At 40.9% G+C, this 27,408-nt stretch overlaps 3 protein-coding genes and 1 long non-coding RNA gene across 4 annotated transcripts in view; 3 read left to right on the forward strand and 1 right to left on the reverse strand.

Annotated features, from left to right (window-relative positions):
• The first annotated feature begins 1,959 nt into the window (after positions 1-1,959).
• On the forward strand, positions 1,960-5,204 carry LOC135096683 (uncharacterized). The gene is made up of 4 exons (XM_063998397.1): positions 1,960-2,080; positions 2,628-2,774; positions 4,923-5,090; positions 5,188-5,204. Exons 1-4 carry the CDS (start codon positions 1,960-1,962, stop codon positions 5,202-5,204), a joined length of 453 nt encoding a protein of 150 aa, XP_063854467.1.
• Positions 5,205-9,201: 3,997 nt separating this feature from the next.
• On the reverse strand, positions 9,202-10,306 carry LOC135093265 (uncharacterized). The gene is made up of 2 exons (XM_063992362.1): positions 10,168-10,306; positions 9,202-9,854 (listed from the first exon to the last, which is right to left on the reverse strand). The coding sequence occupies exons 1-2, from the start codon at positions 10,304-10,306 to the stop codon at positions 9,625-9,627; spliced, it is 369 nt and encodes a 122-aa protein (XP_063848432.1). The 3' UTR covers positions 9,202-9,624.
• LOC135093275 (uncharacterized) lies at positions 9,717-11,107 on the forward strand. Its single transcript, XR_010263284.1, has 3 exons — positions 9,717-9,842; positions 10,224-10,382; positions 10,680-11,107. It is a non-coding gene; the product is annotated as an uncharacterized LOC135093275 (long non-coding RNA).
• A 10,262-nt stretch (positions 11,108-21,369) lies between these two features.
• The window catches only part of LOC135093269 (protein C10-like), a 58,223-nt gene continuing 52,184 nt past the window's right edge, over positions 21,370-27,408 (forward strand). The window contains exon 1 of the mRNA XM_063992375.1: positions 21,370-21,618. Coding sequence (XP_063848445.1) covers positions 21,561-21,618 — 58 coding nt within the window. The 5' untranslated portion in view covers positions 21,370-21,560. The remainder of the gene's footprint in view (positions 21,619-27,408) is intronic.

The following is a 27,408-nucleotide window of genomic DNA, read 5'->3' on the forward strand; positions in this document are numbered from 1 at the left end:
ACGTGGCAAGAGTTGAAATTAAGTTCAAACATAATAATGACTCCTGTCATTGAACCTGCTGCAAATTCTAACCAAGAACCACATCTACATTACAAAAATAATTACCATCCCTGACAGCTATGTAGTTTTAACAAGAACAGATGAAGATATCAAAAACCTACTCTTCAAGAAAATCAGCAAGGAGCTACAAAACAAAAACTTTCACCCATTAACACCACAAGAGCTAAAGGCCAAACGAACAGTCATCCTAACAAGACTGGAAGAATCTATCTACAAAAACTCCATTGAGACACAAACAAGATTTGCTTCAACAACAGTAGGATAGATCAAGACAAAATTATCAAAATTTTCAAGTTCCCTAACTCCAATACCATTAAATTCACTTTCAAACAGTCAACTACAGCAAAACTGGCACAAGGAAAGGGACTTCTCTGCTTTATGTCTGTCTCTCCTTCATTCATTAAAGAGAAATTCTTTACCCAAATAACCTGCATGAGGTGTTATCAATTAGAGGATCATCATACTAAGCAATGCACCAAACCAAAAGAATTCATGATTTGTTCAAAGTGTGGAAATTATGACCACATATGAAGGAATTGTAGGACTACAAGTAAAAAAATGCATCAACTGCAAGGAAGACCACCATACCCTTGCTAACAAATGCCCCTTAAGGAAGAAAATAGTGAAGGAAAGGAGAAAAGAGAAACAGACTGGTCCAGCTACATACAGCCAAGCAACAAAAGGAACACTTAACCAGAACCAGGCTGCTCTCAACCTAATAGACAGAAACACCAACATAAAAAAAAACACTCTTGTATTGCCCATGCACATTATCTCAATGCAGTAAAACCTGGAACTTTCAATGAGAAGCTGCAGAAACTATTAAAAGCAAACAACTTACCCACAAAAGTAATCCCAGAAAACCTGCCATCTAAGGAAATTCTAAATCTAAACTCTCAAGTGGGGAACAAAAACCTCACCCCAAACCACAGTGACTCATAGGTGTGCAGAAACAAGCAGGGAATATTCAAACCTCAAACACACCAACTATCACAAAAGGACCCCACCCAGCAAATGGAAATAAATAAAATTAACAGTTCACAAGAATTGATTGACCATGAAACAAGTGATGTAGAAGAAATGCCCATACTAGAACAAATCATTGGACAAAATATCAGATTACAAATAATTACAAAAATCAGGGCAAGTTGGCCCACGAACAAAGTGTTTAGCCTAAGATTAAGAAAGAGGAAACTATAAATGGATATATACAAATAACTCATACACAGAGGAAGAACTATGCCAAAACATCATCAACAATGAAGTCAACTTTGACAACTGCTGTTGTATCATAGATGATTACAAATTTAATAAGATAAGGAATGGGCTTGATTGTGAGAAAACTCCACCATCGAACAAAACACACAGACACAGACACCATCTCATCCAAGTAAACACTTGACTCTGTAGCTACTTGTAAAAACAGCCAATGCCTACAAACATTGAGTAGTCTACCCAACATGGACACTATTACCATATTACAACACAATGTCACACACTTCAAACCTCACAGACTGACACTTTACAACACCTACAGGACGATCAACCCCGACATAATTTTACTAAAGTTATGGACTCAAAAACAATGAAAAAAATCAAACTATTTGGGTACACCTCCAATCATATCAACTCCTCAGAAGAACTGCTAAGCCATTTTAATCAGAGACAGCATAAAACACAAAATGAACAACTTCATTTGAGATGTACTCTCACTCTTGAAACACACACAGAACATATTACTACAACTGCCACTACAAGACCAGAAGACCCTATTCACCTTACCTTGACTTCCACACACTGGCCTCAAACAACTCAACATACATCATTGGAGGTCTTAACGCCAGACACACCTGCCTTGGAGACAATTACAACAATACCATAGGGACAGCAATCTAGACCATGATTGACTACAACCTTCTGCAGCATCTAGGACCAACATTTTCCACTTATTATTCGACTAATGCCAACTCTACTCCAGATATAATCTTAGCCAACAAACACACCTATCACAATGTTATCAGTAAACCAGGGGCCAGATCCACGAAATGGTTGCTACTTAACAAACTGTGATCAGCGCCCATTATCAACCTCCGGCCACCAAATGATATTCACGAATGCATAACAGGTTGGTGTTGCCATGGTAGCAAGGTTGATAAGTTACACCACCTCCTGAGATGGTGTAAGTTAACATCACCTCACCAGAAAACTCTTATATAAATATATGTGCACAAAATAACCTTTTTTTTTAATTCTTTACAAGTTTTACCACCAAGAAAGCATGGTTTGGGATGCATAAAGTGAAATCTTGCATGAAACACCAAAAATAAAGCAGAAAAAGGAAGAGGCTGATTTGCCCCACATGTGTGTGTTCACCATTCCACCACACAGCAAGAAGTGTGTACTGTGATTAAGTATTGTTTTCATCGCTTCTCCTGCATATATTGGATATTTTCTTTGCATACTTCTGCATTTGTGCCTTGAGGCGAGAAAGGTGCTTTCGGGATTGCCTTGACCCCTTGGCATTGAGTGATAAGGAGCTCATGCTCAAATATTGCTTCCCTTGGCAGACTTAATTCCCTTGTTTGAGGAGATGCAGCCTCAGCTGGAGAGAAGGACAAGGTGTAGCCAGGCATTACCAACTCACACCCAGGTTTTGCTGGCCCTGAGATTGTTTGCCAGTGGTCCCTTACAAAATGTCATTGGAGATACTGCAGGTAAGATGATACTAGTGTTGCATGCTTCAGTACAGGGGCTGGCTGTTGACATTAGATGTTGACAGACAGAGCTGAAAGAGTTTGACTAGGCAAGGAGCAAGCACGGAGACACAGTTTCAGAGAACAATAGGAGGGACTCCATCAGGACCATAAGCCTCCCAAGGGTTTAGGCTAGCGAGGGCATGGAAAACATCATAGCAAAGAATTTTAATAGGTAGCATGAAGTAGTCAGAGGGTGGAGAAGAGGGAGGAACAAGCCCAGAATCATCCAAGGTAAAGTTTTTAGCAAAGGTTTGAGCGAAGAGTTCAGCTTTAGAAATAGATGTGATAGCAATGGTGCCATCTGGTTGAAATAAAGGAGGGAAAGAAGAAGAAGCAAAGTTATTGGAGATATTTTTGGCTAGATGCCAGAAGTCACGAGGAGAGTTAGATCTTGAAAGGTTTTGACACTTTCTGTTAATGAAGGAGTTTTTGGCTAGTTGGAGAACAGACTTAGCATGGTTCCGGGCAGAAATATAAAGTGCATGAGATTCTGGTGATGGAAGGCTTAAGTACCTTCTGTGGGCCACCTCTCTATCATGTATAGCACGAGAACAAGCTGTGTTAAACCAAGGTTTGGAGGGTTTAGGTCAAGAAAAAAGAGTGAGGAATGTATGCCTCCATGCCAGACGCTATCACCTCTGTTATGCGCTCAGCACACAAAGACGGGACTCTGACACGGAAGCAGTAGTTATTCCAAGGAAAATCGACAAAATACCTCCTCAGATCCCCCCAACTAGCAGAGGCAAAACGCCAGAGGCACCTTCGCTTAAGGGGATCCTGAGGAAGGATTTGAGCGATAGGACAAGATGCAGATATGAGATTGTGATCGGAGGAGCCCAACAGAGAAGAAAGGGTGACAGCATAAGGAGAAGGATCAGGAAAAGGTCAACAATGTTGGGCATATCTCCAAGACGGTCAGGAATACGAGTAGGGTGTTGCACCAATTGCTCTAGGTCATGGAGGATAGCAAAGTTGAAGGCTAGTTCACCAGGATGGTCAGTGAAGGGAGAGGAAGGCCAAAGCTGGTGGTGAAGATTGAAGTCTCCAAGAATGGAGATCTCTGCAAAAGGGAAGAGGGTCAGAATGTGCTCCACTTTGGATGTTAAGTAGTTAAAGAATTTCTTATAGTCAGAGGAGTTAGGTGAGAGGTATACAGCACAGATAAATTTAGTTTGAGAGTGACTCTGTAGTCATAGCCAGATGGTGGAAAACTTGGAAGATTCAAGAGCGTGGGCATGAGAGCAGGTTAAGTTTTTGCACACATAAACGCAACATCCAGCTTTGGATTGAAAATGAGGATAGAGAAAGTAGGAGGGAACAGAAAAGGGGCTACTGTCAGTTGCCTCAGACACCTGAGTTTCAGTGAGGAAAAGAAGACGAAGTTTAGAAGAGGAGAGGTGGTGTTCTACAGTCAAAAAATTAGATCTTAGACCGCGAATGTTGCAGAAGTTAATGAAGAAAAAGTTGAGGGGAGGTGTCAAGACACTTAGGGTCGTAGACAGAAAGGCAGTCCGACCTGGGGACATTTATGGTCCCCTCCCCAGATGGGGACTCCAAGGCTGGTGTAGGAGTCGCCATGATGATTTTGAAATTTTTGAGTGAAGGGTGTGTGTTATTAGGTGCTTGTAGTTTTGTGTGGAGGAAGAGAGTTGTCTTTAGAGGGTAGGCTGTGACTGCCCTCTTGTGTTGTGAGACACAAAGGGAAATGTTCAGTGAGGTCACAACTGGATTTAATGATAAGTTCACAGTACCCCCTGAACAGTGCTTTAGACCTCACTGGGAGTAATTATCGTTTCGGCAGGTGTCCACTGCCTCCTCCTAGAATAGAGAGAGAGAGGTTTATTTCTGAAATGTCTCTAATACTGTCCTGAGGATAGCTTGATTTATTATACTGCTGGCAAAAAAAAAATTGACAGCAGATGTAATATGTGTATGGATAGGGTTGCAGTGATTGAAAGAACAGTGCATTACATGTAGAAGGATCATTAAATTTCTGTGGCTCATTTTTTTTTTTTTTTTTTTTTTTGCCTATAGCAGAAGGATGTATCTTATTTAAAATAAATAAAGAAATAAAATGAAAAATAATGGCTTATAATCTGCTTTCAGGACCTACTCAAGCAAGTGTCAGTAGGGTCTTCGAGCATGTGTGCACCATGTTGAGTGATAAGTTGGTGCAGGAAATCAAGATGCTTCCAACACACCTTGATCAAAGGAGAACTGCACAGCAGTTCTTCAGAATCAAAAATTTTCCAAGGGTTATTGGGACCATTGATGGTAAGATTAACTATAATGTATTTTATTTTACATTTAGTGCTATTGTTATAATCTATCACTGCATTGGTATTTCCTTTGAGTGAAAGGTATCTCACAGCCTCAAGTTTCTGTTAAGCATTAATAAAGTTTTCATATTTTATGTATACTGTGTGCATATCCAGTGCAGGGGTGGTGTGTGTATATATATATATATATATATATATATATATATATATATATATATATATATATATATATATATATATATATATATATATATATATATATATATATTAATGATGGATATATTTAGCTACTGTGTAACATGATCATCTAATACTTTCTTTTGTGTGCACAGGCACCCCATATTGCCATCAAGGCTCCAGGTGTGGACAAGGCCCTCTACTTTAACCAGAAAAGGCATCACTCTCTCTGAACATCCAATTTGTTTATCATGCGAATGGAGTGATCCTCAGCTACTGCTCCAGATTCCCAGGTATATAGTATTATTGCATTACATGTTTACCCAACCATGTATTTTATTGATTTTCATGTGACTGCACATGGTTACTGGTATTGCATAAGAAAATATAGTGTGATAAGCCTTGACATTAGTTATAAGTGAGCAGTTGACATACTCCTTTATAAATAATGAATCCTCTTGTAATATGAAATCTCACTTTTCACAGGTGCCTGCACTCTTCTGGAGGAAGCTTGCAGTACAGACCCATCAAGTGTGTGAAAATAATTAATGCTTGCCTGCTCCTACACAACCACTGTGTATCCCTGTTCCTGATGACATATGTACTTGTTGCTATTTTTCTGGTAGTTGACAGCATATATCAGTATCATGGACATTAGATTTAACTGAGTACAGTCATGAATGTTCTTACACTTGTTGTTAGGATAATGAAATTTGTCAGAAGTGTACTGTCATTTAACATAAGAACATAAGAACATAAGAAATAAGGGAAGCTGCAAGAAGTGACCAGGCTTACACATGGCAGTCCCTGTATGAAATATACCTACCTATTTCCATTTATTATCCTCATCCATAAACCTGTCTAATCTTCTCTTAAAGCTCTCTAATGTCCTAGCACTAACAACATGATTACTGAGTCCGTTCCACTCATCTGTCACTCTATTTGAGAACCAATTTTTTTCCTATCTCCTTCCTAAACCTAAATTTTTCAAGCTTGAACCCTTTATTTCTTCTTCTACCCTGGTTGCTGATCCTAAGAATTTTGCTTACATGCTCCTTGTTATAACCCTTATACCACTTAAAGACTTCTATCAGGTCCCCTCTTAACCTACGTCTCTCTAAAGAATGTAAATTTAACAACTTCAATCTCACCTCGTAAGGAATACTCCTCATCTCCTGTATCCTTTTAGTCATTCTCCTCTGTACTGATTCTAATAGACCTATATCTTTCCTGTAATGTGGGGACCAGAACTGCATAGCGTAGTCTAGATGAGGTCTGACCAGCGCCAAGTATAACTTTAATATTACTTCCGGCTTTCTACTTTTAACACTCCTAAAAATTAATCCTAGTACCCTATTTGCCCTGTTTCTGCCCTCTATGCATTGTTTTCCTAGATGGAGTTCAGAGCTAGCTATAACTCCTAAATCTTTCTCATACCCTGTACCTACCAGAGTTTGGTTGTTTAATGTGTACCTACTGTGTGGGTTTCCTCTACCTACACTAAGTACTTTGCATTTATTGATATTAAATTGCATTTGCCATCTGTACATCTATTCATTCATCCTGTCTAAATCTGCCTGCAAGGTGATGGCATCTGATTCTGACCTAATTAATCTACCTATCTTTGTGTCATCTGCAAATTTACTAACATGACTAACATTCCACTATCCAAGTCATTGATATATACTAGAAGTAACAATGGCCCTAATACTGATCCCTGTGGCACCCCACTAATTACATGACCCCACTTGGATTTTGAGCCATTTATTACAAATCTTTGTCGCCTGTCGCTAAGCCATGACCCTATCTAGCCTTACACCTTCCCATCTATCCTGTGTGCCCTTACCTTTCTCAGGAGCCTTTGATGGGGTATCTTGTCAAATGCTTTACTAAAGTCCAGATATAAGATATCATAACTATCACCATTATCTACTGCCTCGTACACTTTACTGTAAAAACTTAACAAGTTTGTCAGGCAAGACTTCCCCTTCATGAAGCCATGCTGTGACTGATTTATCAAGTTATGTTTGTCTAAATGTTCCCTAATGTTCTTCGCTATTATTGACTCTAATATTTTACCTACAACTGAAGTTAAGCTGACAGGTCTATAGTTAGACACTAAAGTTTTATCTCCTTTCTTAAAGATGGGTACTACATTAGCCTGCCTCCACATTACTGGTACCTCACCTGACTCAAGTGATTTCCTAAAGACAGAAACTAACAGCTCACTAATAACCTCTTTTGCATTCCTTAAGTACTCTGGGATATATTTCATCTGGTCCTGGTGTCTTGAACTTTTTTAGCCTATCTATCTCCTGTTCCACTATCTCCCAAGTTATGGAAATATCTGTCAGCTTCTCATTCTCACATGCTCTAAACATCTGTTCACTATCTGGCATATCCTGCATGTTTTCCTGTGTGAAGACAGTTAAAAAATACTCATTCAGAATTTTACTAATCTCCTCCCCAGAATTAACCAGCTCCCCATCTGCTGCCTTTAATGGACCTATAGTATCCTTATTCTTCATCCTGTATACCTGATAAAATCCCTTGGGGTCCGTCTTTGCCTGGTTGGCTACCTTTAATTCATAATTGCCCTTAGCTTTCCTCATTAACTTTCTGACTGTTCTAACTAATTAATTATATTGTGACCTTAAAACTTCTTCACATGCCCATAATCTCTTATATATACTTCTCTTATGTCCTATATAATGTTTTAACCTAGCAATCATCCATTTAGGATAATTTTTATGTGATCTTATTGCCCTATATGGGATATTTGCTAAATAACTTGTATGAATTTTATCTACAAAATATTTATACATTTCATCTACATTTACTTCACCTAATCCCCTCATCTTGGCCCCTACCATCCTCTCCACTCCCTCATCTACTAGCCTTGACCTCACCCCTCTCATTTCAGCATGACCTGACATTCCAACATATTCACACCTATCTCCCCCTCCCTCTCTCCTCCACCCCTTCCGGACACATCTTCCCTCCTCTTGTCCTACACCCTCACATCTCACCTCACCTCTCTCATCTTGCCTTATCTCTCTCAACTCCATCCTGGACCTGACCTCACCCTGCATCTGTTGCCAGTCAACTCCTTGGAGGTACCTTTTTAATTCCTCAAAATCTGCTCTCCTAAAGTCAGGTATTTTACTAATGTTTTTACTTCTAAAAGTTTCTTCCCATTTTAAATTGTACCTAATTTCCCTATGGTCACTGTTACCTAGCTGTCCTCCAACCTCTACCTGTGTGATTGCTTTCTTCCTGTTAGTAAGAATTAAATCTGGAATATGCCCCCGTGTGGGTTCTACAACTTCCTGTTTTAAAAAATTATCGTGAATAACCTTAAGAAATTCCTCTGCTTCCTTGTTACCCACCATCAGACTCCAGTCGATATTCCTAAAATTAAAATCTACCACACATACCTGAAAATAAACATTTGTTTTTTTCCTACAAAGGTGTCTTAAAATTCATTATGGTGTGGGCTAGTTTTGGATAATCAAAATGCTAAATGTCAAACTACAGGACTATTCCTCTCATACAAAGTAAACTTTAAACGAATGGAAGGGTTAGGTTCCAACCCCTAGACCTTTCAGACCCTCACAAAAAAAAGTCTGCTTACAGCTATCACCTCTTGAGGTTGAAGCAGTGCCCCATGTTGATACCAACCTTGCTGTGCTGCAGAGAGGTTGACGTGCTCCAGGCAGAATTGTGCAGCAAGAAATCATACAAATACTTCTTCCAGCAATGAAGTAAGGAAGTCAGGTATCATTTACCTAAGTCAGTAATCATGTAATGAGTGAATTAATGGTTTTCCATGTATCACTGCATACTACATGAAAGAGATCAGTGCAGCATTTGATTTCATCAAATACTTAAGTGGCTTGCTAGTATTAGGTATGAATAACACAAATAGATACAAAAAGTGCTGTAGATTTATTTAAAAATCAAATTATTACCAATTACCAAAGTCTTTGCAAGAAAAAGAAAAAAAAAATATAATAACATATATGAGTATAGTTCAGGTCCTGTAAAAAGAAAAAAAAAAGTAAATAGACATATTTATAGAAATGCCCACCAGCAGGCCACCACAAAACACTAATCTTATTTTTGTACTTTAAGTAATACAAAAGCATTGTAGGTATCACAGTGAAGAAATACTTTGGTATTACATTGCACTAACATTAACTTGCTGTTCTAGGTAAATGATAAAATTGCTACAACTTAAAGCTACAGAAAAGAAATATAACTTAATATAACTTAATTTCATAACTTAGTCTTATAACTTAATAACTTAATAAGGGTAAACTTATGAAAGGTAAACATTAGAATTCTAAAAATTATTGCTGGCTGGTGTTGGCATTAATGAAGTGCTCAGCAAGTGTTACCAGCTGCTGCAATAAATGCAGAATGTTCCTCTGCACTTCAACAGATTGTTGAAATGCCTGGGACATGTTCTGTACAGCCAGCCCCTGCTCCTGCTGCACCATCACCAGCTCGTCCATGCTCAGATGATTCTGCTGTTGGGTCTCCAGCACTTGAGAGAGAGCTTCCAAGTGTGAGTGGTCACCTGCAATACAGTTTAGAAGCAAACATAACTTTACACCACAAGTTACAAAATAAATGGTATTTTAAATTACATGTCATGCTATCTTGCTGTGTCCTTTTACCTCATTTGCTCCTTGGACCTTTTTTGCTATACTATACCTAGGGTGGTGGTATGATACACTTATAGAATCAACAACTTAAATGCCTGAGAGATGTATTCCTAAAAAAAAAATAGGTCAAAGTAGCAAGAACAACAGACTTACTGGCAGGAGTTGTATAATCAGTGTTCATTGTACTGGAGGACACAACTGAATACATGTTAACATGTTACTTACCATTGCATGTAATCATTTGTAACATGAATAATTTGAACAAAGATGTTCTCATCCAGTGCAGATGACACAGCATTGTCAAATCCAGAGGCCCCTGCGGACCCAGCAACACCAGCAGAAGAGGGTTGGATGGCTCCAACATCACTGCTGCTGTAAAGCTGTGGTCCTTCTAGAGGCCCTGACACTTCTGGAAAAAAAAGGTCCTGTCATTACTGCAGGTAGAGAATAAGCTGGTATTCTTTGAGTGATGTTTTTATTGACTAATTTTTCTTTTAATTAGCAGTCAACCTAGTTATGTCTATGTCTATCACTATGTCTGAGTTGGTGTGCAAGTGTGCAGATATCTACATTCATGAAGATGAGTATTGGACATGATGCTGCTAGCCCCATGGAAGATGATGCTGTAACATGATTATTGTTATATTACAGTACTGCACTTAAAAACAGCATTAATTTATAAAATGTAATTTGACCTTTGGTAGTTTGCTTATGCAGTGTGGTGCCATCAATTTCAGGGTATGGCAATCCTGCAAATGCTGTGTGAGACAACATCCACAGCATGCCCAACTCCACAGCAGTGTATGTTGTTTCATCTGGAGGTCCCCAACCTGCATGGATATGAATGTTGCAATTATCAGCCACTTGGAAGTTCACATGTAAAGCCAAATCAACTTGGTGTAAATCATGAATGTATTAGAGCACATTGATGTTATTTAGCACTGCAGTGGTCACTGTCTTGGACCTGACTGCCAGAGTTACTGTACATACTCCAGTTTATAATCCGTTGCTTAGTTGGTTCTTGGTTATGTTTATTGACTATATGGGTAAAATTTATAACAGCACCATAATGAAATACAACATGTACACAAGAGCAAACTTCTTTTTTATATAACTGCAGGGGTTTTAAACACTGCTAACAATCACCTAACCTAATTAAACTAACCATAACCTAACTCTCCTTCCTCAACAAAGTAAAACCATTATTCAAGAAATAAAATTTATTACAGCAGTTTGGGTCCCACTGGAAGTCATACAGAGGAATTTGTTCATATTACTCAAAACAATGTCCAGCAATGCCCAAAACATTAGTTAATTAAATTCCATAAGCACTTAGGTCAAGACAAAAAAATATTAAGCAAATATGCTAGTGTGGGTAAATTTTTACTCTTTCATCTGTTTATCTATTCCACATGAAACTATTTGTTTTTTGTTATTTTTGGCCTACAGTAAATTATTATGTTAATCAAACCTGATGTAACCTAACAAAAGTAATCTAACAAAACCAAAATAATATAACCTATCCAAAGACAAACCTAAAATAGCTGAAATAACCTTGTTTCTCTAAAAATCTGTACATTTAACCATTTAACAATTGCTGTCATTATTATAATTAATTTGCAGTTGGTATATGTGGGGTTCAAATTACTCTGGAATGACAAAATGTATCTGATGAGAAGGGTAAGAAAAGCCATGTTGAGACTCGTGAAAGAGTAAAGGAATACCTTACTGTGTGTCTGCTGGAACCATAAGCGATGATTTCACTTATTTACAGCAGGACATCACACCATTTTTTATAATATCACAGTAATTCCATCCATATAGCTCTCTATCCCTCTTCTATGTCAACAGCACCATGCTAGGTCTTTTTTTTTAAGTATTGTTTTTGTTGCTTCTCCTGCATATATTGGATATTTTCTTTGCATACTTCCATGTTCGTGTCTTGAGGCGAGAAAGGCACTTTCGGGATCGCCTTGACCCCTTGGCATTGAGTGATAATGAGCTCATGCTCAAATATCGCTTCCCTCGGCAGACCTAATCCTCTCTCTTTTTTTTTTTTTTTTTATGTAGGAAGGACACTGGCCAAGGGCGACAAAAATCCAATAAAAAAAAAAAATGCCCACTGAAATGCCAGTCCCATAAAAGGGTCAAAGCAGTAGTCAAAAATTGATGATTAAGTGTCTTGAAACCTCCCTCTTGAAGGAATTCAAGTCATAGGAAGGTGGAAATACAGAAGTAGGCAGGGAGTTCCAGAGTTTACCAGACAAAGGGATGAATGATTGAGAATACTAGTTAACTCTTGCATTAGAGAGGTGGACAGAATAGGGGTGAGAGAAAGAAGAAAGTCTTGTGCAGCGAGGCCATGGGAGGAGGGGAGGCATGCAGTTAGCAAGATCAGAAGAGCAGTTAGCATGAAAATAACAGTAGAAGACAGCTAGAGATGCAACATTGCAGCAATGAGAGAGAGGCTGAAGACAGTCAATTAGAGGAGACGAGTTGATGAGACGAAAAGCTGTTGATTCCAGCCTGTCTAGAAGAGCAGTGTGAGTAGAGCCCTCCCAGACATGTGAAGCATACTCCATACATGGACAGATAAGGCCCTTGTACAGAGTTAGCAGTTGGGGGGGTGAGAAAAACTGGCGGAGATGTTTCAGAACACCTAACTTCATAGAAGCTGTTTTAGCTAAAGATGAGATGTGAAGTTTCCAGTTCAGATTATAAGTAAAGTAAAGGATGTTCAGTGCAGAAGAGGGGGACAGTTGAGTGTCACTGAAGAAGAGAGGATAGTTGTCTGGAAGGTTGTGTTGAGTTGATAGATGGAGAAATTGAGTTTTTGAGGCATTGAACAATACCAAGTTTGCTCTGTCCCAATCAGAAATTTTAGAAAGATCAGAAGTCAAGCGTTTTGTGGCTTCCCTGTATGAAATGTTACTTCCTGAAGGGTTGGACATCTATGAAAAGACATGGAAAAGTGCAGGGTGGTATCATCAGCGTAGGAGTGGATAGAACAAGTGCAGGGTGGTATCATCAGCGTAGGAGTGGATAGAACAAGAAGTTTGGTTTAGAAGATCATTAATGAATAATAAGAAGAGAGTGGGTGACAGGATAGAACCCTGAGGAACACCACAGTTAATAGATTTAGGACAAGAACAGTGACCGTCTACCACAGCAGCAATAGAACGGTCAGAAAGGAAACTTGAGATGAAGTTACAGAGAGAAGGATAGAAGCCGTAGGAGGGTAGTTTGGAAATCAAAGCTTTGTGCCAGACTCTATTAAAAGCTTTTGATATGTCCAAGGCAACAGCAAAAGTTTCACCAAAATCTTTAAAAGAGGATGACCAAGACTCAGTAAGGAAAGCCAGAAGATCACCAGTAGAGCGGCCTTGACGGAACCCATACTGATGATCAGATAGAAGGTTGTGAAGTGATAGATGTTTAAGAATCTTCCTGTCGAGGATAGATTCAAAAACTTTAGATAGGCAGGAAATTAAAGCAACAGGATGGTAGTTTGAGGGATTAGAATGGTCTGCAACTATGCTAACAAAAATGTGATAAGAATAACCGATTAACTCACCAATGCCTGCAGTGAGACGCTGTTCTGCAGCAGCCTTGCTCATGACATGGGTCGGAGGTCCTTAAATTTCCTCCGGATCTCAGGATAGGCAATTGCCGTGAGGGGAAGACGGCTGAGTCTGGGCAGGTTGAGAGATGTGGTGCTCAGTGGGGAGGAGAATGGGTAGCAAAGTGCAGTGCGGTAGGAGTAGAAACACTGCCAAAGGAACAGGAAGTGGTCCATGGTCTCAGAGGAACAGCCCTACACCAGAGGCAGAAGGGGTCACTTTATCAAAGTTTGTAAACAATGTCGTGTGACTCCCTTTTGTGGTGCGAATTTTGCTGCCCACTGCACCCCGATTCTACACCTCCTCTGCCAAGGTCAAGGCCTTGGTGTCACTGGATCATTGTCTTGTTTTCTTAGGGGGTTCAGTAGCCATGATGAAAGCATTGTGAGGACAGTTGAGTGTGGTGAGTGGTGACATTGGGTGTGTGATGCTGTATCAGAGTTTGTAAACAATTCCATATGACTTTCTCTGCAATAGCACAAAGCTTTCCCTGTGATTGGCTGCCTTGCGTGTGATGTCGAGTCAGTGACGTATCACTCTGGCAGCCAATGAGCACGCTTAAGGGGTTAGCAATCACCACCTGCCAACCACCGAAATTCTTTCTAGATACTGTTTCTTGGAGATTGTAATGCGATTGCTGTGAGAGCGGAGTTATGCCTTTTGCCCAATCACAGAATGTTAGGTATCAACCTGTTTTGTGGATCTGGCCCCAGGTGAGTAAATGTGTGAAGATTGGCTGTATGAATGTGAGAGGATGGGGTGTGGGCAAGTTTGAGGATATATGCAAGGAGCTCAGCGAGTGGAGATTCGACTTAGTTGGGCTCATTGAGACACACCTGAGAGATTTTTTTTATTTTTTTTTATGTAGGAAGGGCACTGGCCATGGGCAACAAAAATCTAATAAAAAAAATGCCCACTGAAATGCCAGTCCCATAAAAGGGTCAAAGCAGTAGTCAAAAATTGATGAATAAATGTCTTGAAACCTCCCTCTTGAAGGAATTCAAGTCATAGGAAGGTGGAAATACAGAAGCAGGCAGGGAGTTCCAGAGTTTACCAGAGAAAGGGATGAATGATTGAGAATATTGGTTAACTCTTGCGTTAGAGGTGGACAGAATAGAGGTGAGAGAAAGAAGAAAGTCTTGTGCAATGAGGCTGCGGAAGGAGAGGAGGCATGCTGTTAGCAGGATCAGAAGAGCAGTTAGCATGAAAATAGCGGTAGAAGACAGCTAGATATGCAACATTGCGGCGGTGAGAGAGAGGCTGAAGACAGTCAGTTAGAGGAGAGGAGTTGATGAGACGAAAAGCTTTCGATTCCACACTGTCTAGAAGAGCAGTATGAGTGGAACCCCCCCAGACATGTGAAGCATACTCCATACATGGATGGATGAGGCCCTTGTACAGAGTTAGAAGCTGGGTGGGTAAGAAAAACTGGCGGAGATGTCTCAGAACACCTAACTTCATAGATGCTGTTTTAGCTAAAGATGAGATGTGAAGTTTCCAGTTCAGATTATAAGTAAAGTAAAGGATGTTCAGTGCAGAAGAGGGGGACAGTTGAGTGTCACTGAAGAAGAGAGGATAGTTGTCTGGAAGGTTGTGTTGAGTTGATAGATGGAGAAATTGAGTTTTTGAGGCATTGAACAATACCAAGTTTGCTGTCCCAATCAGAAATTTTGGAAAGATCAGAAGTCAAGCATTTTGTGGCTTCCCTGTATGAAATGTTACTTCCTGAAGGGTTGGATGTCTATGAAGAGACGTGGAAAAGTGCAGGGTGGTATCATCAGCATAGGAGTGGATAGGACAAGAAGTTTGGTTTAGAAGATCATTAATGAATAATAAGAAGAGAGTGGGTGACAGGACAGAACCCTGAGGAACACCACTGTTAATAGATTTAGGAGAAGAATAGTGACCGTCTACCACAGCAGCAATAGAACGATCAGAAAGGAAACTTGAGATGAAGTTACAGAGAGATTGATAGAAACCGTAGGAGGGTAGTTTGGAAATCAAAGCTTTGTGCCAGACTCTATCAAAGGCTTTTGATATGTCCAAGGCAACAGCAAAAGTTTCACCAAAATCTCTAAAAGAGGATGACCAGGACTCAGTAAGGAAAGCCAGAAGATCACCAGTAGAGCGGCCTTGACGGAGCCCATACTGGCGATCAGATAGAAGGTTGTGAAGTGATAGATGTTTAAGAATCTTCCTGTTGAGGATAGATTCAAAAACTTTAGATAAGCAGGAAATTAAAGCAATAGGACGGTAGTTTGAGGGATTAGAGCGGTCACCCTTTTTAGGAACAGGCTGAATGTAGGCAAACTTCCAGCAAGAAGGAAAGGTAGATGTTGACAGACAGAGCTGAAAGAGTTTGACTAGGCAAGGTGCAAGCACGGAGGCACAGATTCGGAGAACAATAGGAGGGACCCCATCAGGTCCATAAGCCTTCCGAGGGTTTAGGCCAGCGAGGGCATGGAAAACATCATTGCGAAGAATTTTAATATGTGGCATGAAGTAGTCAGAGGGTGGAGGAGAGGGAGGAACAAGCCCAGAATCGTCCAAGGTAGAGTTTTTAGCAAAGGTTTGAGCAAAGAGTTCAGCTTTAGAAATAGATGTGATAGCAGTGGTGCCATCTGGTTGAAGTAGAGGAGGGAAAGAAGAAGCAAAGTTATTGGAGATATTTTTGGCTAGATGCCAGAAATCACGAGGGGAGTTAGATCTTGAAAGGTTTTGACATTTTCTGTTAATGAAGGAGTTTTTGGCTAGTTGGAGAACAGACTTAGCATGGTTCTGGGCAGAAATATAAAGTGCCCTGAGAGATGATGTACGAATGGAGTGATGTGAGTATGTTATGATTGAAAAGGGGCGTAAGACACAGGAAACACTGAGAGGAGGTGTAGCCCTACTCTTCAAGAAAGAAAGGGGACTGAAAGTAGAGGAGATTGATGTGGGGGAGTGTACAAGTAGTAAGGATGTGCTTGCAGTCAGAGTGGAATGCATGGATGGTCGGGGCAGACCAGAGAAGGTGGTACTGGTGGTAGTGTACATGACTGTCATGGGTGAAAGAGCAGAGAGGGAAAATAGGAGGAAGTATGACATACTTAACACTTATATTCCGGTGATTAAACTATTTTCCCATAAGCCATGACGGGTAAAAATCATAAACCTAGAAATTGTCAGAAGATTGTTTGAATACTAATATTTTTTTTCTCTGTGTTGTTCTGAATACAATGATGTACTTTGCAGCTCGATGTGATCTCTGAAAAGGTTAGTTATGGCTTATCAAGGATCTCGCTGTGTGATCCGTCAACCAGAAACAGCCCGGGGAAGACGCACACACACACACACACACACACACACACACACACACACTCTCTCTCTCTCTCTCTCTCTCCTTCCCTATTATCAGGCTGTCCGTGTCCTTCGCTCTTATCAGGTCCCTTGACTCTTATCACGGTGCTTTCCACACGGAGGGTCACTGGGGTTGCCAAGTGTCGCCCTCAGAATGGGAGAATAGCTTAGTTACCGCTAAATATACAGAGCTAGTGGCAACACTATGGGTGGAAACAGATGCCAGACACTTCCACGTGCCATCTGACTCAAGAAACCGCGCTTGGAGCTCAAAATTGAGGTGCGAAAATTCTTGATTACGAGAACGATTGCCGTCGCTACGGACGCACTGATGCAATCGTTCATATATGATCACCGGAATGAAAGGGTTAAGAAAGTTGTGAGAGAGCATGGAGAGGAGAGAGTGCTAGTTATGGGTGACATGAATGCACATGTGGGAATACTGGGGAAACAGGTGAACAGGAATGGTGAAATGCTTGGGGAGTTTATTGATGAACTGGAGCTGGAAAAATCTGAATGTTACTTTGGCTGAGGGGTGTGTGACTTGAAGTGCAAGAGAGCAGGAATCGGCAATTGACTACGTGTTGGTGAATGGAAGAATGCGTGAAATTGTGTTGCATGTGTGGATAGATGAGGATGGTTTGGTTGATAATGTGTCTGATCATGACATGCTGGTTGTGGAGTGCTTGATGCAGGGTGGGAATGAAGTGAAAGTGGCAAGTAAGAAAAAAAGTGAAGACAGAGATGTATGGTAGGAGAACTTTCAGGTTGATCTGAGTGAAAGAAGCTGGGACAATGTAAGTGTGCATGATGTGGAGCATCTGAATAAGGAACTGGTTGAGGACGTGAGGGGTACTGCTGAGAACCAGATAGGGTTTGTGAGAGTAGGTAGAAGAAAGAATGTCTGTAAACCATGATGGGATGATGAAATCAGAGTGGCTAGGAAGGAGTGAAAGAGAATGAATAAACAGTGTAGATGGCTGAGGAAAAAGAAGCATGAAAGCGATGAGGCAGAGAATGAGTATCAGAATGCATGGGCAGTGTATGGGAAGCAGCAGCGGTTGACAAGACGAATGATAATGAATGCTAAAGTGAAGAGTGAAAGGAGTGTGATTCAATCTTTAAGGGAGAAAGGTATGGAAGGTGGCCATGAATGGTACAAGTTCATGAGAGGTGAGAATATGTCAGGCAGTGTTGGTGTGGAGAGTCTAAAAGTGGATGATGTAGTTATAAAAGAGAAGGAGGGAATCAGGGAGGCAATCAAAGGGTTCTGGGAAGAAGTAGGTGGGGTAGTGAGATTAGTGTGAGAGAAGGATGTGTGACACTGGAAAGGAAGAATGCAGATGAACTGGATGAAAGAATCAGTAGGGAGGAAGTAGAGAGGTGTGTGAGAGGACAGAAGAATGACAAGGCAGCAGGTCCAGATGATATACCATATGAGTTCTACAAGAATGGTGGGGAAGTAGTGATTGATAGAATGACTGAATTATTCAATCAAGTGTGAGATGAAGAGAGAGTGCCAAGAAAGTGGAATGAGAACTGAGTGTGTCTGTTGCACAAGGGAGGATTTAAGAGTAAAAATGAGTGTAAGAGTAAGAGTGAGTAAGAATGAGTGTAAGTGGATTGAGAGAGCTGGAGTGCTGGGTGAAGAACAGAATGGTTTTCGTGTGGATAGGAAAGCTGAAGACAATATGTTTGTTGTGAATGAAATGACTGAGAAGAAAAAGAAGGATGGGGGTAAATTGTACCTAGGTTTTCTGGATATAGAGAAAGCTTATGATAGAGTGAACAGAGAAATGCTAGGTAGAGTCTTAGAAAAGATTGGATTGAGTGCAAAGATAGTTAACATAGTGCAAAGTATGTATGTAGACACAAGAGCTAGATACAGACTAGGAGACATAGAAACAGACCGGGTGAAGAGTGAGAGAGGAGTTAGGCAAGGCTGTATATTGTCACCAACCCTATTTAGCCTGTATACAGAGGAGCTAGCAGCCAGGATGAGAAGAATGAATGTAGGGGTAAGTGAGGAGAATGATGAAGTATGTGTGCTTCTTTATGCAGATGACGTAGTTGTTATTAGTGAATCGGCAGATGAGCTTCAAAGTTTGTTGGATGTTGTGGATGGCTATGGAAAAGACATTGGAGTAAGGTTTAGCAATGAGAAAAGCAAGGCAATGATTGTGAATAGGTCTGAGGATGAAAGTAATGTGGTATGGAGACTTGGAGAGAATGAGTTAAAACAGGTGCAAGAATACAAGTACTTAGGGATGTGGATGAGTCCTAGTGGGTGTGCAAAAGCAAAGAATGAAAAGATAAGTATGGTAAACCAGTGGATAGGTCGATTGGGAAGCACGGCAAGGATGAGAGCAAGTAAGTACGATGTGTTGAGAGAAGTGTGGAAGAGTGTGGCTGTGCCAAGTATAATGTATGGTATGGATGTGATTGCATGGCATGAAAGTGAAATTGATAAGTTAGAAGTGGGCCAGAATAGAGTAGCAACGATGGCACTGAGTGCACCGAGGTGCACAGCAGTTGAAGTCTTGAGAGGTGATATGGGATGGAGCACCTTTAGGGAAAGACTCACAAAAGCCACACTTAGGTACAAAATTAGGTTTGAGAGAATGGATGATGCAAGAATAGCAAGGAAGGTGTACTTGTGGAATGAAAGTGGAATCAAATGGAGTAAGAGGTGCATGAGAATGACAGACAGGAATGGATTGCAAGTTGTGTGGGCGATAAGAATGGTTGGGAGGAATCAAAATGAGCGTGAATGGGTGGTAACAAGAGGAGGCAGAGTGGGAGCCGAATGGGATGTGAGAAAATGGAAGGATGAGATAGACAAAGAAGTGAAATGTGTGGGACTAAATGAATGGAAGAATGAGATGGAGAGAAAGAAGATCCTGGAATGGTACAAGGAGAAAGGGGCCCCAAGGTATGAAAGGTGGTATGATGGAAGCCTGGGCGGTGATCTTCTCTTCTGAGCAAGGGCACAGTTACAGGTGGTCTGAGTCCCGCAGCAAAGTGTGCCAGATGTGTGACACAGGAGAGGATGAGACAGTGGAACATGTGGTGCTGGAGTGTGTGAAGTATGCCAGAGACAGGAATGAGATGATGCAAGTGATACTGACTGAGTTAGGGCATGATAGGAATGAGAGTGAAGACAGGAAAGGAGTGGATGGTGTTGTTGCTGGACTTTGTAAAGAGGCGAATGAAAGGATAATTGAGGCGGTTAAAGAGTTTCTGGAGAGAATGTGGCGTGCCAGATGTATGAACAATTAGGATAGAGGATGCTGTTCGTTTCTTTTTTTCTTTTTTCCTCTTCTACAGGAGCTGCCGATCCAAAGGCCTGGCTCAGGAGTGATCCTGTGCCACCTGTGTGAAGTATGCCAGAGACAGGAATGAGATGATGCAAGTGATACTGACAGAGTTTGGGCATGATAGGAATGAGAGTGGAGAAGACAGGAAAGGAATTGATGGTGTTGTTGCTGGGACTGTGTAGAGAGGCGAATGAAAGGATGATTGAGGCGGTGAAAGAGTTTCTGGAGAGAATGTGGCGTGCCAGATGTATGAACAATTAGGATAGAGGATGCTGTTCGTTTTTTTTTTTTTTTTTCCCTTCTACAGGAGTTGCCGATCCAAAGGCCTGGCTCACGAGTGATCCTGTGCCACCTGTACCATCAAGATCAAGATCAAGACCAGTTTTTTTTTTTTTCAAGTACGACAAAATCACAATTATACCAACCAGCTCAGAGAAAGACGACTCCATCTTGATTGTTTATTTATTTTTATGCAGCCGGATAGCAGGTTAACGGTTGCTCTCCACTGTGAAAACTGCCGGCTGCTCTGGGTGGCTTCAAGCAGCCAGGTGGAAAAACAGTCCCTCTTAAACTCGCCTTAATTCGAGTACTTGATCAACTCGAGTCTCGTGGCATCTGTAATTCCGGGTTGCTCTTCCTCTTTGGCCTTGTTCACACCACTAGAGGTGGTTTCAAAAGGCGCGAGCTGTGGCACTGCTCCTGGCTGGCATCACGAATCGTGCTCCCGTACTATCAGCATGTAAGTATGCTGCTATATGCGGAAGAGGCAGCATATCTGATTCCTGCACCGGTCAAGCACAGCGCAGGAAGAGACATACAACACTGGATTCACCCATTTCTACATGACGGACTAATCTATGGGATGTTTGTAATATCGTACACCAAGTTGAAAGACCATGAAGACAAAATCTTTAGTTATTTTAGGATGTCGATGAAATCATTCGACGATCTGCTAGAACAAATGCGATTGGCTTGGGCCTAGGTCATTACAGGTTGCTGTTTTTGTCACCACCATTATCATTACCATTTCATTGTTATTACCCTTTAATATTATCACTATTACTACCATCATTATAATGTAGTCATGGATGGAGGTATCATGGGGTTATAATACCTTCATGTGTACAGGCAGGCTAACATTTTTAGCCCCGCGGCCTTTGTTTACATTTGTGGTTGTGGGGGTGGTACTGACAGCGAGTCCGCTCACCGGGACTGTTCAGCTGACTACCCTACTTCATTGTGGCTCTAACGGCTGTCACATCTCAGCTCTCACGGCCACAAGGAACCACAAGCAAGTCAGTGAGGGAAGGCTGGAGTGTGTAGGAGGCGAGGAGAAACTGCCATGGCCACGAGTGAGGTGGAGGGATTCCCTGATAATTTCACTCCTGATAAAGCGAAGGGTAAGGTTAGCGTGTTTATTTAAGAGATAGGTCTGATTAGGTTTCCCATTATTGTGTAGGGTTCATGAATCGTAAAGCACCTCGTTTATTGTTTATTATTTTCTCTGCCACCCTCCCCTTTTATTTATTTATTTATTTATTTATTTATTTATTCATTTATTTATTTATTTTTTTTTTCTTTCTTTCTTTCTTTATTTATTTATTTATTTATCTGACGCCTAGAAATGAGAAGTCACTGCCTCTATTGAAATGACAAAGGAGTTTTCATGGTAGGGCTAGGTCAGGTTAGGTTTATTTTAATTCAGTTCATTAATTTCACTTACCTGGTTGGCTACCCAATTGCTTAAGTCAGGCTCAATCCAAGGAATGCGTTAAGTGGGTAGCTTGTAGCTGCTGGCATGCCATCCCACAGTTCAGTAAGTGCTAGAATTTATATGTCTATAATCAGTGGGCAGAAATGTGTGCCATGAGCAGGTTCATATTAGCCGTTTTTTTTTTTTTTTTTTCTTTTCTTATGTAGGAAGGACACTGGCCAAGGGCAACAAAAATCCAATAAAAAAAAAAATGCCCACTGAAATGCCAGTCCCATAAAAGGGTCAAGGCAGTAGTCAAAAATTGATGAATAAGTTTCTTGAAATGTCCCTCTTGAAGGAATTCAAGTCATAGGAAGGTGGAAATACAGAAGCAGGCAGGGAGTTCCAGAGTTTACCAGAGAAAGGGATGAATGATTGAGAATACTGGTTAACTCTTGCGTTAGAGAGGTGGACAGAATAGGGGTGAGAGAAAGAAGAAAGTCTTGTGCAGCGAGGCTGCAGGAGGAGGAAAGGCATGCAGTTATCAAGATCAGAAGAGCAGTTAGCATGAAAATAGCAGTAGAAGACAGAGATGTAACATTGTGGCGGTGAGAGAGAGGCTGAAGACTGTTTGAGGAGAGGAGTTGATGAGACGAAAAGCTTTTGACTCCACACTGTCTAGAAGAGCAGTGTGAGTGGAACCCCCCCTGACATGTGAAGTATACTCCATACATGGACGGATAAGGCCCTTGTACAGAGTTAGCAGCTGGGGGGGATGAGAAAACTGGAGGAGACGTCTCAGAATGCCTAACTTCATAGAAGCTGTTTTAGCTAGAGATGAGATGTGAAGTTTCCATTTCAGATTATAAGTAAAGAACAGACCGAGGATGTTCAGTGTAGAAGAGGGGGACAGTTGAGTGTCATTGAAGAAGAGGGGATAGTTGTCTGGAAGGTTGTGTCAAGTTGATAGATGGAGGAATTGAATTTTTGAGGCATTGAACAATACCAAGTTTGCTCTGCCCCAATCAGAAATTTTAGAAAGATCAGAAGTCAAGCGTTCTATGGCTTCCCTGCGTGAAATCTTTACCTCCTGAAGGGTTGGACGTCTATGAAAAGACGTGGGAAAGTGCAGGGTGGTGTGTATTAATAATTGTTAAGTGAGTGGGTATAGCTTGTAATTAATACAGTGGATAGTTCAGTGTAATAGAAGGGTAGTGTATAGTGTAGTGTTGTATTATGTAGTAAGGTAGTATGGATGGTGGTGCATAATAAATGTGTCAATTTTAGTCTGTAAAGGAAAACAGAATATCTCTGAGGAACTGATGCAGACCGTTTTTATATCCTTCAGTGGTGGCAGCACTTACTAGTCTGTCAGGGTGATCCAGTGATCTATGCACCTTACAATGAAAAATCTTCATCTAAAGTCTAGTGAGGCATGAGGTTTGAGTTGCTTGAATATGTGACCCTTGTTACAGGAGACAGTGAAGAGGTCAGATGGGGTGATAGGTGATTGGCCATGAAAGATCTTCCAGCATTTGATAAGGTCAGCTCTAAGTAGTCTGCTCTGTATTGAGTAAAGATTCAATATTTTAAACCAGTCAGAGTAGGGAGAGTCCTGGAGGCCATCCACTTGTTTAGTTCATTGACACTGGACCAACTCAAGTAGCCTCAAGTTGCCCAGCTATCCCATGTGCCATACTGAGGAGCCAAACTCAAGCAATGGCCTGACATGTGTTTTATAAACTGGAGTGGCATAAGGTTGCTTTCAGGAGGTTGTTGACTATTTCAGCAGCTTTATTTACTGAATTTGATGTGGGCATGAAATTTTAGGGTAGTGTCCATTAAAATTCCCAAGTCCCTAGGTGTGTCCGTCAAAGAGAGTTGTGCAGAGTCAAGATTGCTGGATTGTTCCAACACTAGCCCAGTCAGCAGTGCTTCATTGGCACTACAAAACTATACATTTGTTGGGGTTGAATGACAGTCCCAGGACTAAGCTACCTGATAAACCAAGTCAATATCTTTTTGGCATGAAGAAAGGTCTTTGGCTAAAGAGGCAGTATCATCATGTCTTACCTTCATTATATTTTCATAGTCTCACCAAAGAATTTACAGTTAGCTTTGACATAGGATGGTAAATGATTAATGAATATAGGAAAGAGAAGGGTCCCAGGACAGAACCCTGGGGAACTCCATTCAGTCTAGAGGAACTGGAAGCATCAGAAACCAAGGTTGACATTAAAAAGAACTCAACCAAAAAAAATAAGTAAATATAAAAGATAAAATCCAGCCTAAGTGAAAACTCATCCAAAAAATAAATAAATATAAAAAATAAAATCCAGCTTAAGTGTTTTTTTTTTTACATACCAAATTTATTTTTATATCATATTAATAAATAAGGTCTTTAAATGTACATATACATAAAAATGTAAGAGTAATCAAGCCTGATCCATTCATTTCCTGTATAGTACAAGTTAACGCAGGCTTTTTTCCAACCAGACCAATCTGTATCAGCATGACCTTAACAAATTATGTCAGTTCTTCATTAATAGAAAGTGTCAAAATCTTTCAAGATTAACTCCCCTCATGACTTCTGGCACCTAGCCAAAAACATCTCCAATAATTTTGCTTCTTCGTCTTTCCCTCCTTTATTTCACCCTGATGGCACCACTGCCATCTCATCTATTTCAAAAGCTGAACTCTTTGCTCATACATTTGCTAAAAACTTTACCTTGGCTTCAGGTTTTGTTCCTCCCTCACTTCCACCCTCTAACTACTTTATACTACCCATTAAAATCCTCCATAGTGATATTTTCCATGTTCTCGCTGACCTAAAACCCTTGGAAGGCTTATGGAACTGATGAGGTCCCCCCCTATTTTTCTCCGAAACCGTGCCTCCGAACTTGCACCTTGCCTAGTCAAACTCTTTCATCTCTGTCAGTCAACATCTACCCTTCTTTCTTGTTGGAAGTTTGCCTAAATTCAGCCTGTTCCTAAAAAGGGTGACCATTCTAGTTCCTCAAACTACCATCATATTGCTTTAATTTCTTGCCTCTTTAAAGTTTTTGAATCTATCCTCAACAGGAAAATTCTTAAACATCTCTCACTTCACAACCTTCTATCTGATTGCCAGTATAGGTTCCCTCAAGGCTGCTCTACTGGTGATCTTCTGTCTTTCCTTACTGAGCCTTGGTCATCCTCTTTTAGGGATTTTGGTGAAACTTTTGCTGTTGGCTTAGACATATCAAAAGCTTTTAATAGAGTCTGGCACAAAGCTTTGATTTCCTAACTATCCTCCTATGGCTTCTATCCTTCTCTCTGTAACTTCATCACAAGTTTCTTTTCTGACCATTCTTTTCTTGCGTGATAAATGGTCTCTATTCTTCTCCTAAATCTTTTAACAGGAGGAGGCAGTAGATACCTGCCGAAACGATAATTACTCCCAGTGAGGTCTAAAGCACTGTTCAGGGGGTGCTGTGAACTTATCATTAAACCCAGCTGTGACCTCACTGAACGTTTCCCTTTGTGTCTTGCAACACAAGGGGATAGTCACAGCCTGCCCTCTAAAGACAACTCTCTTCCTCCACACAAAACTACAAGCACTTAATAACACACACACCCTTCACTCAAATATTTCAAAATCATCATGGCAACTCCTACAGCAGCCTTAGAGTCCCCATCCGGGGAGGGGACCATAAATGTCCCCAGGTCGGACTGCCTTTCTGTCGATGACCCTAAGTGTCTTGACACCTCCCCTCAACTTTTTCTTCATTAACTTCTGCAACATTCGCGGTCTAAGATCTAATTTTCAATCTGTAGAACACCACCTCTCCTCTTCTAAATTCCGTCTTCTTTTCCTCACTGAAACCCAGGTGTCTGAGGCAACTGACAGTAGCCCCTTTTCTGTTCCCTCCTACTTTCTCTATCCTCATTTTTTATCCAAAGCTGGATGCTGCGTTTATGTGCACAATGACTTAACTGCTCTCGTGCCCACGCTCTTGAATTTTCCAAGTTTTCCACCATCTGGCTACGACTACAGAGTCACTCTCAAACTAAATTTATCTGTGCTGTATATCTTTCACCTAACTCCTCTGACTATAAGAAATTCTTTGACTACTTAACTTGCAAAGTGGAGCACATTCTGACCCTCTTCCCTTTTGCAGAGATCTCCATTCTTGGAGACTTCAATGTTCACCACCAGCTTTGGCTTTCTTTCCTCTCCCTTCACTGACCATCCTGGTGAACTAGCCTTCAACTTTGCTATCCTCCATGACCTAGAGCAATTGGTGCAACACCCTACTTGTATTCCTGACCGTCTTGGAGATATGCCCAACATTGTTGACCTTTTCCTGACCTCTAATCCTTCTGCTTATGCTGTCACCCTTTCTTCTCCGTTGGGCTCCTCCGATCACAATCTCATATCTGTATCTTATCCTATTGCTCCAATCCCTCCTCAGGTCCCTAAGCGAAGGTGCCTCTGGTGTTTTGCCTCTGCTAGTTGGGGTTACCTGAGGAGGTATTTTTGCTGATTTTCCTTGGAATGACTACTGCTTTTGTGTCAGAGACCCGTCTTTGTGTGCTGAGTGCATAACAGAAGTGATAGTGTTGAACACAGCTTGTTCTCGTGCTGTACCTGATAGAGAGGTGGCCCACAAAAGATACTTAAGCCTTCCATCACCAGAATCTCATGCACTTTATATTTCTGCCCGGAACCGTGCCAAGTCTATTCTCCAACTAGCCAAAAACTCCTTCATTAATAGAAAGTGTCAAAACCTTTCAAGATCTATCTCCCCTCATGACTTCTGGCATCTAGCCAAAAATATTTCCAATAACTTTGCTTCTTCTTCTTTCCCTCCTTTATTTCAACCAGATGGCACCAATGCTATCACATCTATTTCTAAAGCTGAACTTTTCGCTCAAACCTTTGCTAAAAACTTTACCTTGGATGATTCTGGGCTTGTTCCTCCCTCTCCTCCACCCTCTGACTACTTCATGCCACCTATTAGAATTCTTCGCATTGATGTTTTCCATGCCCTTGTTGGCCTAAACCCTCGGAAGGCTTATGGCTCTAATGGGGTCCCTCCTATTGTTCTCCAAAACTGTGCCTCCGTGCTTGCACCTTGCCTAGTTAAACTCTTTCAGCTCTGTCTGTCAACATCTACCTTTCCTTCTTGCTGGAAGTTTGCTTACATTCAGCCTGTTCCTAAAATGGGTGACCGTTCTCATCCCTCAAACTACCGTCCTATTGCTTTAATTTCCTGCCTATCTAAAGTTTTTGAATCTATCCTCAACAGGAAGATTTTTAAACATCTATCACTTCACAACCTTCTTTCTGATCGCCAGTATGGGTTCCATCAAGGCTGCTCTACTGGTGATCTTCTGGCTTTCCTTACTGAGTCTTTTAGAGATTTTGGTGAAACTTTTGCTGTCACCTTGGACATATCAAAAGCTTTTCATAGAGTCTGGCACAAAGCTTTGATTTCTAAACTACCCTCCTACA

This window comes from Scylla paramamosain, chromosome 3 (genome assembly GCF_035594125.1).
Source record: "Scylla paramamosain isolate STU-SP2022 chromosome 3, ASM3559412v1, whole genome shotgun sequence".
In the NCBI taxonomy this organism is placed as follows: domain Eukaryota; kingdom Metazoa; phylum Arthropoda; class Malacostraca; order Decapoda; family Portunidae; genus Scylla; species Scylla paramamosain.